General features: G+C 45.9%; 1 protein-coding gene across 1 annotated transcript; it reads left to right on the top strand.

Moving 5' to 3' along the window:
* The first annotated feature begins 303 nt into the window (after positions 1 to 303).
* Pdi (protein disulfide isomerase) lies at positions 304 to 10,578 on the top strand. The gene is made up of 7 exons (XM_089588070.1): positions 304 to 578; positions 2,344 to 2,813; positions 3,619 to 3,723; positions 4,763 to 4,888; positions 5,847 to 6,347; positions 7,515 to 7,604; positions 9,373 to 10,578. The coding sequence occupies exons 1-7, from the start codon at positions 431 to 433 to the stop codon at positions 9,433 to 9,435; spliced, it is 1,503 nt and encodes a 500-aa protein (XP_089444196.1). The 5' UTR covers positions 304 to 430; the 3' UTR covers positions 9,436 to 10,578.
* The last annotated feature ends 3,642 nt before the right edge of the window (positions 10,579 to 14,220 follow it).

Genomic DNA, 14,220 nt, shown 5'->3' with positions numbered 1-14,220 from the left:
CTGAACATTGTAAAAAAGGACACATTCAAAACGAAACCGAGAAGCGCGCGCGCGGCTTACCCGCGGTCCGCAGCATGAACAAAATATGCCATGTAGCATGTGTAATAAAGCACGTCAGTACATTTAATTGTTCAGAAGCGGCATGCGCAAAGACTGCCCAAAGCACTGCGTACCTTTTGTCAATCACAAAAAAAATTTCTTTTAAACATTTTGTAAATTTATTGCACCACCATTACGTCACGTGACAGCGCTAAGCCAATGGCGCTTCAACACGAGTATGGCGACTCCCATAAATTGAGCATGCGCCGTGACGCCGATTCGGTCCTGCCACGTTCATAGCGTGGCTGTTGTCACTCGTGTGGGGAGGTGGTGTGTGCATTGTCCCGTAGTCCGAGCATCTGTAGTGTTAACGCTTCCCAAAGACTACAGCATGATTTCTTTAAGGTTTCTCGCTTTACTGTGCTGCGTAGCGGCCATCAGTTGCGCGGACTACGAGACGGAAGACAACGTTCTCATCTTTAAGGAGACCAATTTCGACCAAGGCATCAAGGAGTACAAGAATGTGTTTGTCAAGTTCTGTGAGTATGCCAGATGAAGCGCATCTGTGTGATTTTGCTGTTTTCCTGGTAGTGCCAGGCGCGACACCATACGGAAGCGGTACAGTAGTTCAGCTGCGCATTCGGAAAGATGCAGTCGGCGTAGGCGATGTCAACGGTTTTGGAACATCGTTCATCGCAGGGAGGAAGAAGTTCCCACGGCCGGCGATTGGCCTGGCCGCCTGGCCTTCGTCAAGTGATCCACGTCGGTTGCGCATCGACGGCTGTGCCGTTTTTAGAGCTGCGGTGTAGTCTAGCTGGGCCTGTTGCCGCCGGCTCTCTACAATGTCCGACGAGTTGGGGCACCACCACCTAGACTTTGAGCCGGTCTTGCTGCGGAGCGCAGACTTCGCAGTGCGTTGACCGGCCTACCACCGGCCACGCGTGGCGGCAGAGTCAGCTCGCGGTATTACTTTTTTCTTTTTTTTTTCTCGCCGGTCAAGCCGTGGCTACTTTATCGCCGGCACGGCCCTTTTGCCGGCCACTATGTTAGGACGAGAAAGGGCTGACCGAGCGGGTTTTGTCATTGAAACGCACACGCCTACGTGAGAGATTAGCCGGCTGCTGTGAAAGTTGCGGCACCTTATCACGTTCTTGACACGGACTGACCGTGCCCGCGTAATATCGTGCCACCGCAAAGAACCAAAAACAGAAAAAACTAGTTGCCGCTGCGAGAGTAGTGAATGACGTGGGACTAGGAAAACGGGTGTCCGCGTGTCATCCTTTCCCTTGCTGACTTTTTTCTGCCGGGATTTAATGACCTTGATGGCGCGTGACGAGACATTTTAGTCCGTTAGAGAGGCGCCTTTCTTTTCCTAACGGCGCTCTACGAATGATTTGATCAGAGTTCAAAACGTGTGAACAAACTCCGTAAACGCATTAATAAATTTGACGTGATGTATGCCCTGCTGTTCCTGCAATACCAATTTACCAGGCTTTACCAGGCCCTTGCGTTGTGAGCACGTAGCACATTCACGTTGTTGCATCATGTTTGTTTAATGGTAATCCATAATGTGCTCTGGCTGTCATTGCATTTTGTTATGTTGTAAAAGTTGTCTCGCAACTCGTAGAGCGTTGTTAGGGGATTATTGCTTATACTGCAGGTTTTGCTCCAGCAAATGGTAATAACAGTTTTTAGCCATATGCATCTTTAGGGGATCGGGCGGGCAAAGCTGATGATCATGAATGGTAGCAAACGCCCAGTAGGTGTATGCGCGAGTGTTTCACACAAGCCATTTCAGGCGAAGTTTTGATATAGCACCTTGTTGATTGTTAGAGCCATCAAGTGTTGCACAAACTTTCTTAGTGGTAACGTTCGTGCCTTGAGGGGCTGCACTTTGGTGGCTGGCACTGTCCTCAAACTTTTCATGTTTGGTATAAATACTTTCAGGAATCGAGAAGGTGTCAACGTACGTACAGGTTTGTTGTGAATTTGAAAATTTTGTCTTGTTTAAAAGTGCGGGTGCTGCCATCTGTTGTGCCCACCACAAAGCAGTGGTTAAGATTGACAGTGTAGGGTCATACAATGTGTCCCCTGAAATGAAACTTTTGTGTTTGTTTCTGGCAAATATTCTAAAGTGTCTGTTTGTTGTGGCCTTAAAGTTGATGCCCACTCCCTCGTGTGACGTCTCAGCATGAGGCCTTTGAGGATTTAAAATTAATGAATGAATGCTGAGTGAATGTCGCAAGTATCTGGACTTGAAGGTTTTCTGTTGGTGCCATTTTAACTCCGTAATGTGTCTTTCAGACTCGCCCTGGTGTGGACACTGCAGGGCTATGGCCCCCGACTATGCCAAGGCCGCCAAGATGCTCGAGGAGGAAGGCTCCGAGATCAAGCTGGCCAAGGTGGACGCCACCGTCGAGAGCAAGCTGGCTGAGCAGCACGAGATCCACGGCTACCCCACACTGAAGTTCTTCCGCGACGGCCAGCCCCTGGAGTACAAGGGCGGCCGCACTGCAGAAGAGATGATCCGCTGGCTCAAGAAGAAAACCGGACCAGCTGCCCAGACGCTGAGCACCGTCGATGAAGCCAAGGCGTTCGTGGACAGCGCAGAGGTGGCCATTGTCGGATTCTTCAAGGACCACAGCAGCGAGGAGGCGCAGCAGTTCTTGAAGGCTGCAGACGCCGTCGACCGCCACATCTTCGCCATCACTTCGGATGACGCCATCTACAAGGAGCTGGGTGCCAACAAGGATGGAGTGATGCTGTTCAAGAAGGTCATTACTGCACCTTGCTTCATTTGCTGTCATTTTTGTATACTTTGCTCGATTTGCCTTTATTTGCTTGTGCTGCCACTTGTTACGTAATGTCGGAAGTGTTTTGATAGTTAATGTATTCTGCTGGTCACTGACGGATGACACACTCTGTATGTGCACAGGATATAGCATTACCTAAAGCCCTTGCATTTCAGCCACATATCACATTATGGGAACCACATATCACATTATGGGAACCACATATCACATTATGGGAACCACACATCACATTATGGGGACCACACATCACATTATGGGGACCACACATCACATTATGGGGACCACACATCACATTATGGGGACCACACATCACATTATGGGGACCACACATCACATTATGGGGACCACACATCACATTATGGGGACCACACATCACATTATGGGGACCACACATCACATTATGGGGACCACACATCACATTATGGGAACCACATCTCTGCTTGTCGCTGGGGCACCTGATAATGCATGCACAGTGGTTTATTGACAGCTAGCCTGCCAGTTAGGATTTCATTACCCCATTTGAAAAAACTTCAAGGCCTCCTGAATAATAATGAGCATTATGTGCATGCAATTTGCATTTTCTGCAGTGACAGGTCTTATTGATTTTTGGCTGCCTAAGTCTGCCTAAACATTTACAAGCGACTTTTCGTTCGTTGCATAGTCCCTTTAAGGCTACGCTGACTATCACATGATCACATGCTATCTTGATAAGCATAAATGCTAATCAAGTAGGCCTTTCTTTTTTCTTTCTTTTTCTTCTCTTCAGTTTGACGAGGGCAAGAACACCCTGGACAAGGAGGTCACCGCTGAGAATGTGCAGAACTTTGTTCAGCTGAACAGCCTGCCACTGGTTGTTGAATTCACACACGAAGTGAGTATCTTTATACCAGTATGCTGCCTCAGTGTGTTATGTCAAGCCCCCCTGAAAGCTCGCTTTGTGAACTTGCTAGCAAAGCCTGCCATCACAGATAACCCCATTTGACCTTGTTGGATCTTTTAGAGCTTTTACGAGTAGGGTTGTAAAGTCAATGAATTCACTGAGTAAAGCGGTAGATTAGTCTTACTGCACTCCTAAATTTATTGAACTTGTAAATCTTTTTGCCTAGCTTTGACTTGAGCATTCATGGTTGATATGGATCAGGCGCTCGGCTGTATCTCTTGATAACGGTAATGTCGGGTCTTTCGGTCAGGTATAAAGGTAGGCATTGTTGCCGTGTTAACATCCGGATATAGGGCACCTATTGGCGTCTTGTAATGGCAAGAATAAGTATGCGGGAACTGTCATAGTGATAAGTCGGTGGTCTTGATAGGAAACAGTATCCTCTGTAGTGGAACCTTCACACTACAATCTTAGCAGAGCATTGGCATGCAGTGGTCTTAATAGGAAACAGTATCCTCTGTAGTGGAACCTTCACACTACAATCTTAGCAGAGCATTGGCATGCAGTGGTCTTAATAGGAAACAGTATCCTCTGTAGTGGAACCTTCACACTACAATCTTAGCAGAGCATTGGCATGCAGTGGTCTTAATAGGAAACAGTATCCTCTGTAGTGGAACCTTCACACTACAATCTTAGCAGAGCATTGGCATGCATAGTATGAACGTTCTTCCATATTAGAGAGCTGTTTAATACGGGCCCCCGCTCGCACTTAGGCAGTGTAATGAAGAAAGCCTTTGGGAGTTGATTTGCATTTGACTTACGTACTGAAGTTTGGAAATGGCATCCATTTCTACATCCAATATTGTAAGAGAGCACGGCAGTGTCTGTTCAAGCAGTGGCCATTTGGTCGTCGGATGCTGTACATTACTCTTCAAAAATTTTAAGTTCTTTTGCTGGCCTTTCCTGTAAATCCTTGAGGTGGGCTTCGAATACTCCTTAGTTGACAGCCCTCCTTTGAATGCATTTCCAGAGTGCCCAGAACGTCTTCAGCGGCCAGATCCGTCAGCACAACCTGCTTTTCATCAGTAAGAAGAGCGCCGACTTCAAGCAGCTGCTGGATGACTTCAGGGAAGCCGCCAAGGAGTTCAAGCACAAGGTAAGCCTTTTCATCACTGCTGTTGATTTCTTGCTTTGTTTAAGGGGGGACCCTGGTCTCGAAAAGAAAATTTTATTAATTTAGTTATAGTAATGAAATTTTCAGGCCACGTATTTTTGTGTGCTGATTTTAGATATGTCATTTAATTTTGTGTAAAACAATTCCTTGAGCACTTGTGCAATTTTTATGCAAGTCTTTTGGAGAGAGCATATAAGAAAATTTGCTGCAGGAAACTCGCTGAAATGCATGCCATTGGGCTCTCTTGACACCAAGGAATGCAATAAGGGTAAAATTATCATCCTGGCTCTCATAGAACTTGAGTAATAAGGTACTGAAGCTGCCACTTCACAAACAAGAATACACTTTTCTTCTCATTTCTGAAGCGACAACTTCAGAACTCTATAACTCAAGTTCTATGATAGCCAGGATGATAATTTCACCCTTATTGCATTCCTTGGTGTCGAGAGAACCCAATGACATGCATTTCAGCGAGTTTCCTGCAGCAAATTTTCTGCAAAACTTTTCCCAAAATACTTGCATAAAAATTGCACAAGTGCTCAAGGAATTGTTTTACACGAAATTAAATGACATATCTAGAATCAGCGCACAAAAATACATGTGGCCTGAAAATTTCATAACTGTGACTTCATTAATAAAAATTTTTTTTTGAAGACCAGGGTCCCCCCTTAAGTTGCTTAATTTGTTGAGAAACAACTGCAGTGCTAAACCACGAACACTTAAGGAAGAAACAGTCACTGCTCATGCAATGATCATGTAATATTTTCCTCTTCTACCAATTCCCCAACTCTTGACATATGGGGGAGCTTGCTTGCATGTGCTCTTCATTCTGATTGAGCTTGCACCGAAAGTTGGGAGGTTTTGTCCTAATTGCTCTTTGCTGCATTGTGGAGCTCTGAAACTGGTCCTTCCTTACGAATTGCTCCGTTCCCATTCCCAGGTCCTGTTTGTGACCATCGACATCGACGACGAGGACCACGAGCGCATCCTGGAGTTCTTCGGCCTCAAGAAGGAAGAGGCGCCCGCCATGCGGTTCATCAAGCTCGAGGGCGACATGACGCGCTTCAAGCCCGAGACCAACTCGCTCAAGACCGACGACATCAAGGCCTTCGTGCAGGGCGTCCTGGACGGCAAGATCAAGCAGAGCCTGCTCTCCCAGGATCTGCCCGAGGACTGGGACAAGCACGCTGTCAAGGTGGTCGTGCAGAAGAACTTCGACGAGGTCGTCTTCGACAAGACCAAGGACGTGCTCGTGGAGTTCTACGCCCCGTGGTGCGGACACTGCAAGCAGCTGGCGCCCATCTACGACGAGCTCGCCGAGAAGTACAAGGACCGCAGCGACATCCTCATCGTCAAGATGGACGCCACGGCCAACGAGCTGGAGCACACCAAGGTTGGCAGCTACCCCACCATCAGGCTGTACCGCAAGGAGACCAACGAGGTGAGTGGAGGTTACCCGAAAGGCCTTTGACGTGATGCCATTCGCTAAAGGCCCTCTTGCAAAGGCCCTCTTGTAGCTTTGCTGCACAAGCATGGGATGGGATTTTAATCAACCAATCGTGGAGGAAGAGCGCTGCTTATCTGGGATGCTTTAGGTTTAGCCATGGATACGAACAGGATGAAGTGCTTTGATGCATACTTTGGCTCATTTTAAAGCTGCAGACTAGCTTAATTCAGCCTGATTTTCCCATTGAGAGCTTGTGGCTTGTTTGAAGCAAGCACCATTCCATGCCTTGAACAAGCTTTTATGCGCATTAGTTATGCCTTTGACTAACTACAGCACTCGATGTCATTAGAACATTTCTATACCTGGTCTCTCGTTGCATTGCCATCCCTTGCATTACATTGAAGAAGGTACAGTAAAACCTTTGTTTTTTAAATGGCAGGAAAAAATGTATTATCCAGGAAAACGTATGATCTAAACTGCTTAATTTCGAAAAATGGAACTACTGGAATGGTGCACTTCTGAATTTACGCTTTCACTTCAAAAAATGAATTACCATCTTTGGCCCAAAATGTGAGCAGGTCTATCCATCCTATCCATCACATCCTATGCATCAGTGGCGAAAGTGGCGGGTTTCCTTCGTCGTAGCCTTTGGATGCTTCACCTCCTTTCAGTTATACACTGTGGGAAAGCCACCTCAAGGGCTCCCCGACATGGCCGCTCGAATGTTGGAGCGTTGTTGTAGTTTTCAGATGCTTCTTCCCCTTGCCTTTAGGCACTGAAAAGCAGCAGCTGCGTTTCTGTTCATGTTGCGTCCCCCAGAAACAGGCTGCTTGTATGTTAGTGCTGTTTAATTTTGGATGCTTCTCCCCTTTGCACCTGTGCACTACAGAGGAACTTCCACAGCGAGGAGCTTGCCATTGCAGTTTTTGAGTGTATCAGCAGAATATAACAACAAGCTTTCCATAATCGCTTTAATGTGGTTTAACTCTCTGCATACTGTAAAGTGGTTGCCCAAAAGTTCCTTCGAAGTGCCCATTTGTTGTTACTGTCTCTGGCTGGTCTGCGGGTGTCTATCAGCCATGCGTTTTGCCACTTTGCCCCGGTGTGTTCATCATTCTTTTCATTTACTTAAGTATGCTCTTTTTCTTTTTTTTTCACCAGGCTGTGCAGTACAACGGCGAGCGGACGCTGGAGGGACTGTCCAAGTTCATCGACACCAACGGAGAGTACGGACAGGCGCCTCCCGAACAGGTATGATTCCATCTCCTCCCCGCAGCTGCCCTCGTGCAGCCAGGGATAGTGCAGCATTGCAGGCACTTTCTGTCAAGTATGAGCAGCACTTAGCAAGATGTGCAAATATTCGCACATTCAACAACTCTGTGTGCTCAGACTGCTGTGTGCACCTGTCATCCTTCTTCCTTCCTTCCTGCATGGTGCCTTCTTCCCTTTCCCCTGTGCCGAGCAGCAGTTCTCTCTCCCCTTCAGACCCTGAAATGAGCGCCCATTTTTGTGTCTTGTTCCCGTGATGGATAGCAGCTGCACAAATAGAGGGCTCGGGCTTTCTAGCTCTCTGCTCCTTGGGGCCGAACTTTTGTGGTGTTAAGGGGGGACACTGGTCTTGAAAAGAAAATTTTATTAATTTTGTCATAGTTATGAAATTTTCAGGGAACATGTATTTTTGTGCACTGATTCTAGATATGTCGTTTAATTTCATGTAGAAGAATTCCTTGAGCACTTATGCACGTTTTATGCAAGTATTTTGCAGAGAGTTTTGAAGAAAATTTGCTGCAGGAAACTCGCTGAAATGTATGCCATTGGGTTCTCTTGACACCAAGGAATACAATAAGGGTAAAATTGTCTTCCTGCCTATCATAGAACTTGAGTAATAGGGTACTGAAGCTGCCACTTCAGAAACAGGAATTCACACTTTCCTTCTCATTTCTGAAGCGACAACTTCAAAACTCTATAACTGAAGTTCTATGATAGGCAGGAAGACATTTTCACCCTTATTGTATTCCTTGGTGTCAAGAGAACCCAATGGCATACATTTCAGCGAGTTTCCCGCAGCAAATTTTCTCCAAAACTCTCCGCAAAATACTAGCATAAAAAGTGCACAAGTGCTCAAGGAATTGTTTTACATGAAATTAAATGACATATTAAGAATCGGCACACAAAAATACATATTACCTGAAGATTTCTTAACTGCGACTTCGTTAATAAAAATTGTTTTTTCAAGACCAGTGTCCCTCCTTAAGTTCCGGGCATTGGCTGAGGCATTGGCGTGGTGAATGCTGCACGTCAGTTACGAGCACCAGAATTGCAAAAGCGTTGCTGTGGGGGAACAAACTAACGCAGCTACTCTTCGGTCAGCTAACCTCTTGTTTTGTGTGCACTTGTAGCTGCCATGTTCAGTCTGAGCGCAGCTTAGTTGCACTTACCTCTGTGTTAGCGAGTGGAGGGGGGGGTCCTATATTTGGAGCCAACAATTTTGGGGGGACCAACAAGGTGTGAGAGTTGGCGAATTCGACGTCATCCATCATCATCATCAGCCTGACTACTCCCACTGCAGGGCAAAGGCCTCTCTCCAATTAACCCTGTCCTTCGCCAGTAGCGGCTACCGTATCCCCGCAAACTTCTTAATCTCATCCGCCCACCTAACTTTCTGCCGCCCGCTGCTACATTTGCCTTATCTTGGAATCCACTCCCGTTACCTTTAAGTAAGGAGTTCGACGTATAGGTGCCAATTTACAGTATATATTGCATAGTCGTAGCCTATCTAGAGGGGTTTTTGTGTTTTAGGAGGCGTTTGCAAAATACTCACGTAATTTGAAACCCTCTTTTTGAAGCCTTAATATGAGAGAAAAGTTCACAAATTGCGTGAGCAAATACGACGGTTAGGTTTGCTTGACACTGCCTTCCTTACCAGCCTTGAAAACATGGAAGTACATCCACAGCGTTCTATTACTACTAGTAATGTGTGGCAATGTACTGTGCATTGAAATGAACATGTTTCTTGCAGGTTGAAGAGGAGGAGGAAGAGGATGAAGATAAGGACGATGAGAAGCTGCGAGACGAGCTTTAAGTTGTCTGCCAAGTGTGCCCCCCCCCCCCCCCCCCCCCCCCCGCATTACCTACCCCACCTTGTATTTTTTTTCCCCCCATTTAATTTTTTTCTCGCTGATGTTCCTCCTGCATCACTCGTTCTTCCATTCATTTCAAATGCGGCGTTGTAGTTCTTCCAACTTGTTAATTCTGCCACATTCTCATTTTTTTTTTTTCCCCTCCACCTCATACGGTTTTCTCAATAGTTTTTGTTTTGTTTTGTTTATCTAGTTGCCCTTCTACTGCTGCCCCCTGATCTCTGTTGTCATCGTCGTCTGAACGTACAAAAATGGCAAACGAGTGTCCTCATTGGTTCAGACTGTCTCTCTCCGACGTGTTGTCTGCCTTCCACGCCGCCTCCGCTGGGGAGGAAAACCGGGCTTTTTCACCACCGAAGCGCCATCTATGTTTAATGGGTGCTTTCGATCCCCCCTTGTTCAAAAACAAAAAAAACTCATCAGGAGCGTCTCCGCGCAGGTTGTGGCTTTGCTAGACGAAAAAGAATTGTCTGCGCCATTTCTATCCCTGCTCCTAAACCATGGGCGCCGCACTCTCAACATTGTACTGTTTTTTTTTTCCTTAGCTCGTTCTTTATTTTTTATTATTTAAGGGACCACTAGAGTGCTCTGATGAAGGGAGGTTTAGTGCAATGGTTCTACTGGACGTACGGTTTATTTCTGAAGGTCTCAAGAGCAAAAAAAAAAATTAATATAAAGCAGCATCTTTTGTTGCGGGCATATGTGCCTCCCTGCTTTGTGTGTGCAACTCTGTACGACGGGCCCACTACGTATTTATTTCTGCCACGTTTTTTACCTTGCAAACTGTGGACGGTGCATTTGGGAGTCGTTTGACATTGCAGTTTTCTTCGTTGTCTGGAAGTGGAGTACGAAGACTTGTCAGAGAGCGTGGTCAACTTGCTCGCTGGCCCATTTTTGTGGTAAAACGGTCTGTTTGTGCAGTGCTAACGAGAGAGAGAGAGAGAGTGTTGTCTGCCAAAGTGGTCGTGGTTGCGCGCACAATCGTGGTCTGCTGGGCATTTACTATCATGTGTCGAAACTTGCACAGAGCAAGTGCTGCCTGCTGTCAGAAAAGGAAAAACAAATAAAATTTTCATAAGTCGCCACTTTTTGTCGGTCTTTTTCTTCGGACAGTACACTGGTTCTCGAGCACAATAGCAGTAATTTTGAAGCGAAAGTTCCACTACGGGACCTTGGGCTTAAATCGCGGACCGTGTAAATTTGACCTTCAGCTGAGTTAGAGGTCAAACAATGAAATTGAATCAATATCCATGACTGGGAGTCGAGTGCGGGAACAGATCTCCTTCAAGGGCCGCTCAGCGGGGCGGCTCAGCGAGACCGCTAGGCTATCGCCGCAGCCAACACATCATCAGCCTGACTACGCCCGCTGCAGGGCAAAGGCCTCTCCCATGTCTCTCCAATTAACCCTGTGCTTCACCAGTTGCGGCCACTGTATTCCCGCAAATTCCTTAATCTCATCCGCCCATCTAACTTTCTGCCGCGCCCTGCTATGCTTGCTTTCTCTTGGAATTCACTCCGTTAACTTTAAAGACCAGCGGTTATCTTGCCTTCGCATTACATGCCCTGCCCAAGCCCACTTCTTCCTCTTGATTTCAACTAGGATGTAATTAACCCGCGTTTATTCTCTCACCCACTCCGCCTGCGTTCGATCTCTTAATGTTACACCTATCATTATTCTTTCCATAGCTTGCTGCGTTGTTCTTAACTTAAGCTGAACCCTCTTTGTTAGCCTCCACGTTTCTGCCCCATTAGGTGAGTACCGGTAAGATACAGCTGTTGTATACTTTTCTCTTCAGGGATATTGGTAAGCTACCATTCATGATCTGAGAGAACCTGCCATATGCGCTCCACCCCATTCTTATTCTTCTAGTTATTTCCCTCTCATGATCCGGATCTGCGGTCACTACCTGCCCTAAGTAGACATATTCTCTTACTACTTCCAGCACCGCGCCATCCATTGCGAACTTCTGTTCTCTTGCTAGACTGTTGATTACTACTTTGGTTTTCTGCATGTTGATTTTTAGCCCCACCGTTCTGCAGCCAGCAAGCCTCGTGTTAAACTCTACCACGCTCTCGCCGTGTGCATTGGAGAGCTTGTCTTCATCAACCTCATCTGCTCCGTCCCACGGCACTGCCTGCTCACCGTCGTCTTCTATGAAGCACGATCCATGCTTTCGCTCAGATTCGAAGGTAGTAAACATTCTGTAGTTTTTTTGTCGTTGTTGCTTTAGCAACACTACGCCAGGTTTTCGCCTCGTTGCGTAGCACGAATGGCCTTGAACAGCTGTTGCCTAGCAACAGTTTCAGCTGAGCTCCACCAGGTGGCGTCGCCGTCGTCGGCGCTGCTGCCGCGCGCGTAGTCGCTCGCTCCCGTCAGATGCGTGCTCTCCGCAGAAATAGAGGGTGAGGAGGTTGCTCTGCGTGAGGGTATGTGTGCTTCGCCTCGGTGGAATCTTGTCGTTATGAAGAGTGCTAAAGAGAAGCAACGGCAACGGGACCAAGCTGGAAAGAGTGCTCGAGAGACGACAGAATGCGGTGCACGGCTCAAAAAGCATCGCAGCTAACTCAACTGACCAGGCTTAGCCAGAGCTAAACCACGCCTAATTTTTCTTAGTCTTCTGTCTGCTGCTATATGCTTTGTGTGAATAATAATGGTTGGTGATAAGAAAAAAGCACAGAAGGATGTGGGGGCTGCAGATCTGCAGTGCAAGTCTACACTGCGGAAGATAAAAAGAGAAACGAAAAATCCAAGCAACCAGACTGCGATCGATGTACGCTCCTTTCAGAAGAGGCAGATTTGTTACCCACCGGAGACTAATACAGTTACAAATAAAGTGCAGCTAGCTGTGGGAAGTTCATAATTGGGATAGTGAGAGCATCATTAACGAGAGAAACTAGTTTATAACCTGGCAGAAATTTCTTGGGGCAGTACATGTAATGTGGAGGACAAGTAATGGATGGTCTGTTGAAATGTAGTGGACACCAAGGGTAAGGTAAAGTAAACAGGTGTGACAGGTGAGGTTTGGCTGACACAGGACAATCCTCATGGAGATCGCCCACAACCTAGAGCACTCGGCTGAACTCTGTGGGGCAGAATTGCTGAAGTCGAGCAGGCAATCCGCCTTTAGGAGCCTTGCTGAATCCGACTCCAAAATAAGGTTGCGTTGACTGACAGATCGGCCTTGTTGCTGCAGTAGACATAGAAATGGCTGAATATGAAGTGTTGCTCAGCATTTGTGATTTGCAGCCAGTTTTGAGGCAGACTTTAGCGGCACACTGTTTTACAAGCTTGCTTCAGCCCACCAAACACACTGCCACCGATCCACTCTGGCTGGCAGCTGAAGCATTGGCTGCCACCTATGGGTACCTGGGAGATGCTACACAATGTCCAAGCTTTAATAAATGCTTACATGAACAAATTACTTTACATGACCCAAGTAGTGTAATTGCAATACCGAAGCTTCAAAACTAAGCTGGTCTTTTCTATCATGATGGTGTAAAAATGTACTTCTAAACAAGGATGTTCATGCACTGAAAACTTATTGACTTCTACCAATGTGTGGGCATGCTTTTTAAGGGGGGAGCCTCGTATTGGAAAAAAAAAAAATTAATAATGAAGTCACAGTTAAGAAACCTTCAGGGAATATGTATTTTTGTGTGCAGATTCTAAATATGGCATTTAATTTCATGTAAAACTATTCCTTGAGCACATATAATTCTTATGCATGTATTTTGTGAAGAGCTTTGAAAGAAATTTCTTGCGGGAAACTTGCTGAAATGTATGCCATTGGGTTCTCTTGACACCAAGGAATGCAGTAAGGGTAAAATGGTCTTCCTACCTATCATGGAACTTAGGTTCTAGAGTTTTTAAGTTGTCTCTTCAGAAATGAGAAGAAAAGTGTGTATTCCTGTTCCTGAAGTGGCAGCTTCAGTACCCTATAACTCAAGTTCTATGATAGCCAGGATGATAATTTTACCCTTATTGCATTCATTGGTATCGAGAACCCAATGGCATACATTTCAGCGAATTTCCCGCAGCAAATTTTCTTCAAGACTCTTTGCAAAATACTTGCATAAAAATTGCATAAGTGCTCAAGGAATTGTTTTACATGAAATTAAAATGACACATCTAGAATCAGTGCACAAGAATACATGTGCCCTGAAAATTTCATGACTATAACTAGATTAATAAAATTTTCTTTTCAAGACCAGGCTTCCCCCTTAAGTTCATTTCAAATGTGTCAAACAAAACACTATTACAGTGACACCAACCTTGCCAGTATGGCAGTTTGTTAGTCTGTGTTTATGGGTATGATATGCAGTGTACCTGACAGTCAGTTGTGGATGTATTCGTTATTGAATAAGTTCTTAAGAAATCGAAACCCTTTGAAAGGAGACCTATGAGAGCAATGGCTTACCAATAAGCCTGCAGTAGGATTTTCCCTATTGCAGGCAAAACATTGACAAAGCTACATTCACCGTTTTGTAGATATTGATAGATTCGTATTCTGCGTTTTGTAATTTTTTTTTTTTGTGGGGAAAGGACTGATTTCTTTTGTGACAGTGCTTCCACGATCAATTCTGGCTCCTACGACAGCGTTACTGCTGCTAAGTAGTTTAAAGGGACACTGAGGAGAGCTCTATTAATATTTTTTTTATAGCAAAATCCGATAGTTCGGCATGTCATGGCTTTGTTGCCACTTGGCCGGCAGCGAAAGATGCATTTA

This window comes from Amblyomma mixtum, chromosome 4 (assembly GCF_055824585.1).
Source record: "Amblyomma mixtum isolate Tamu chromosome 4, ASM5582458v1, whole genome shotgun sequence".
NCBI lineage: Eukaryota > Metazoa > Arthropoda > Arachnida > Ixodida > Ixodidae > Amblyomma > Amblyomma mixtum.
Note: the sequence above shows the minus strand (reverse complement) of the source record. Positions and strands in the feature narration are given on the sequence as shown.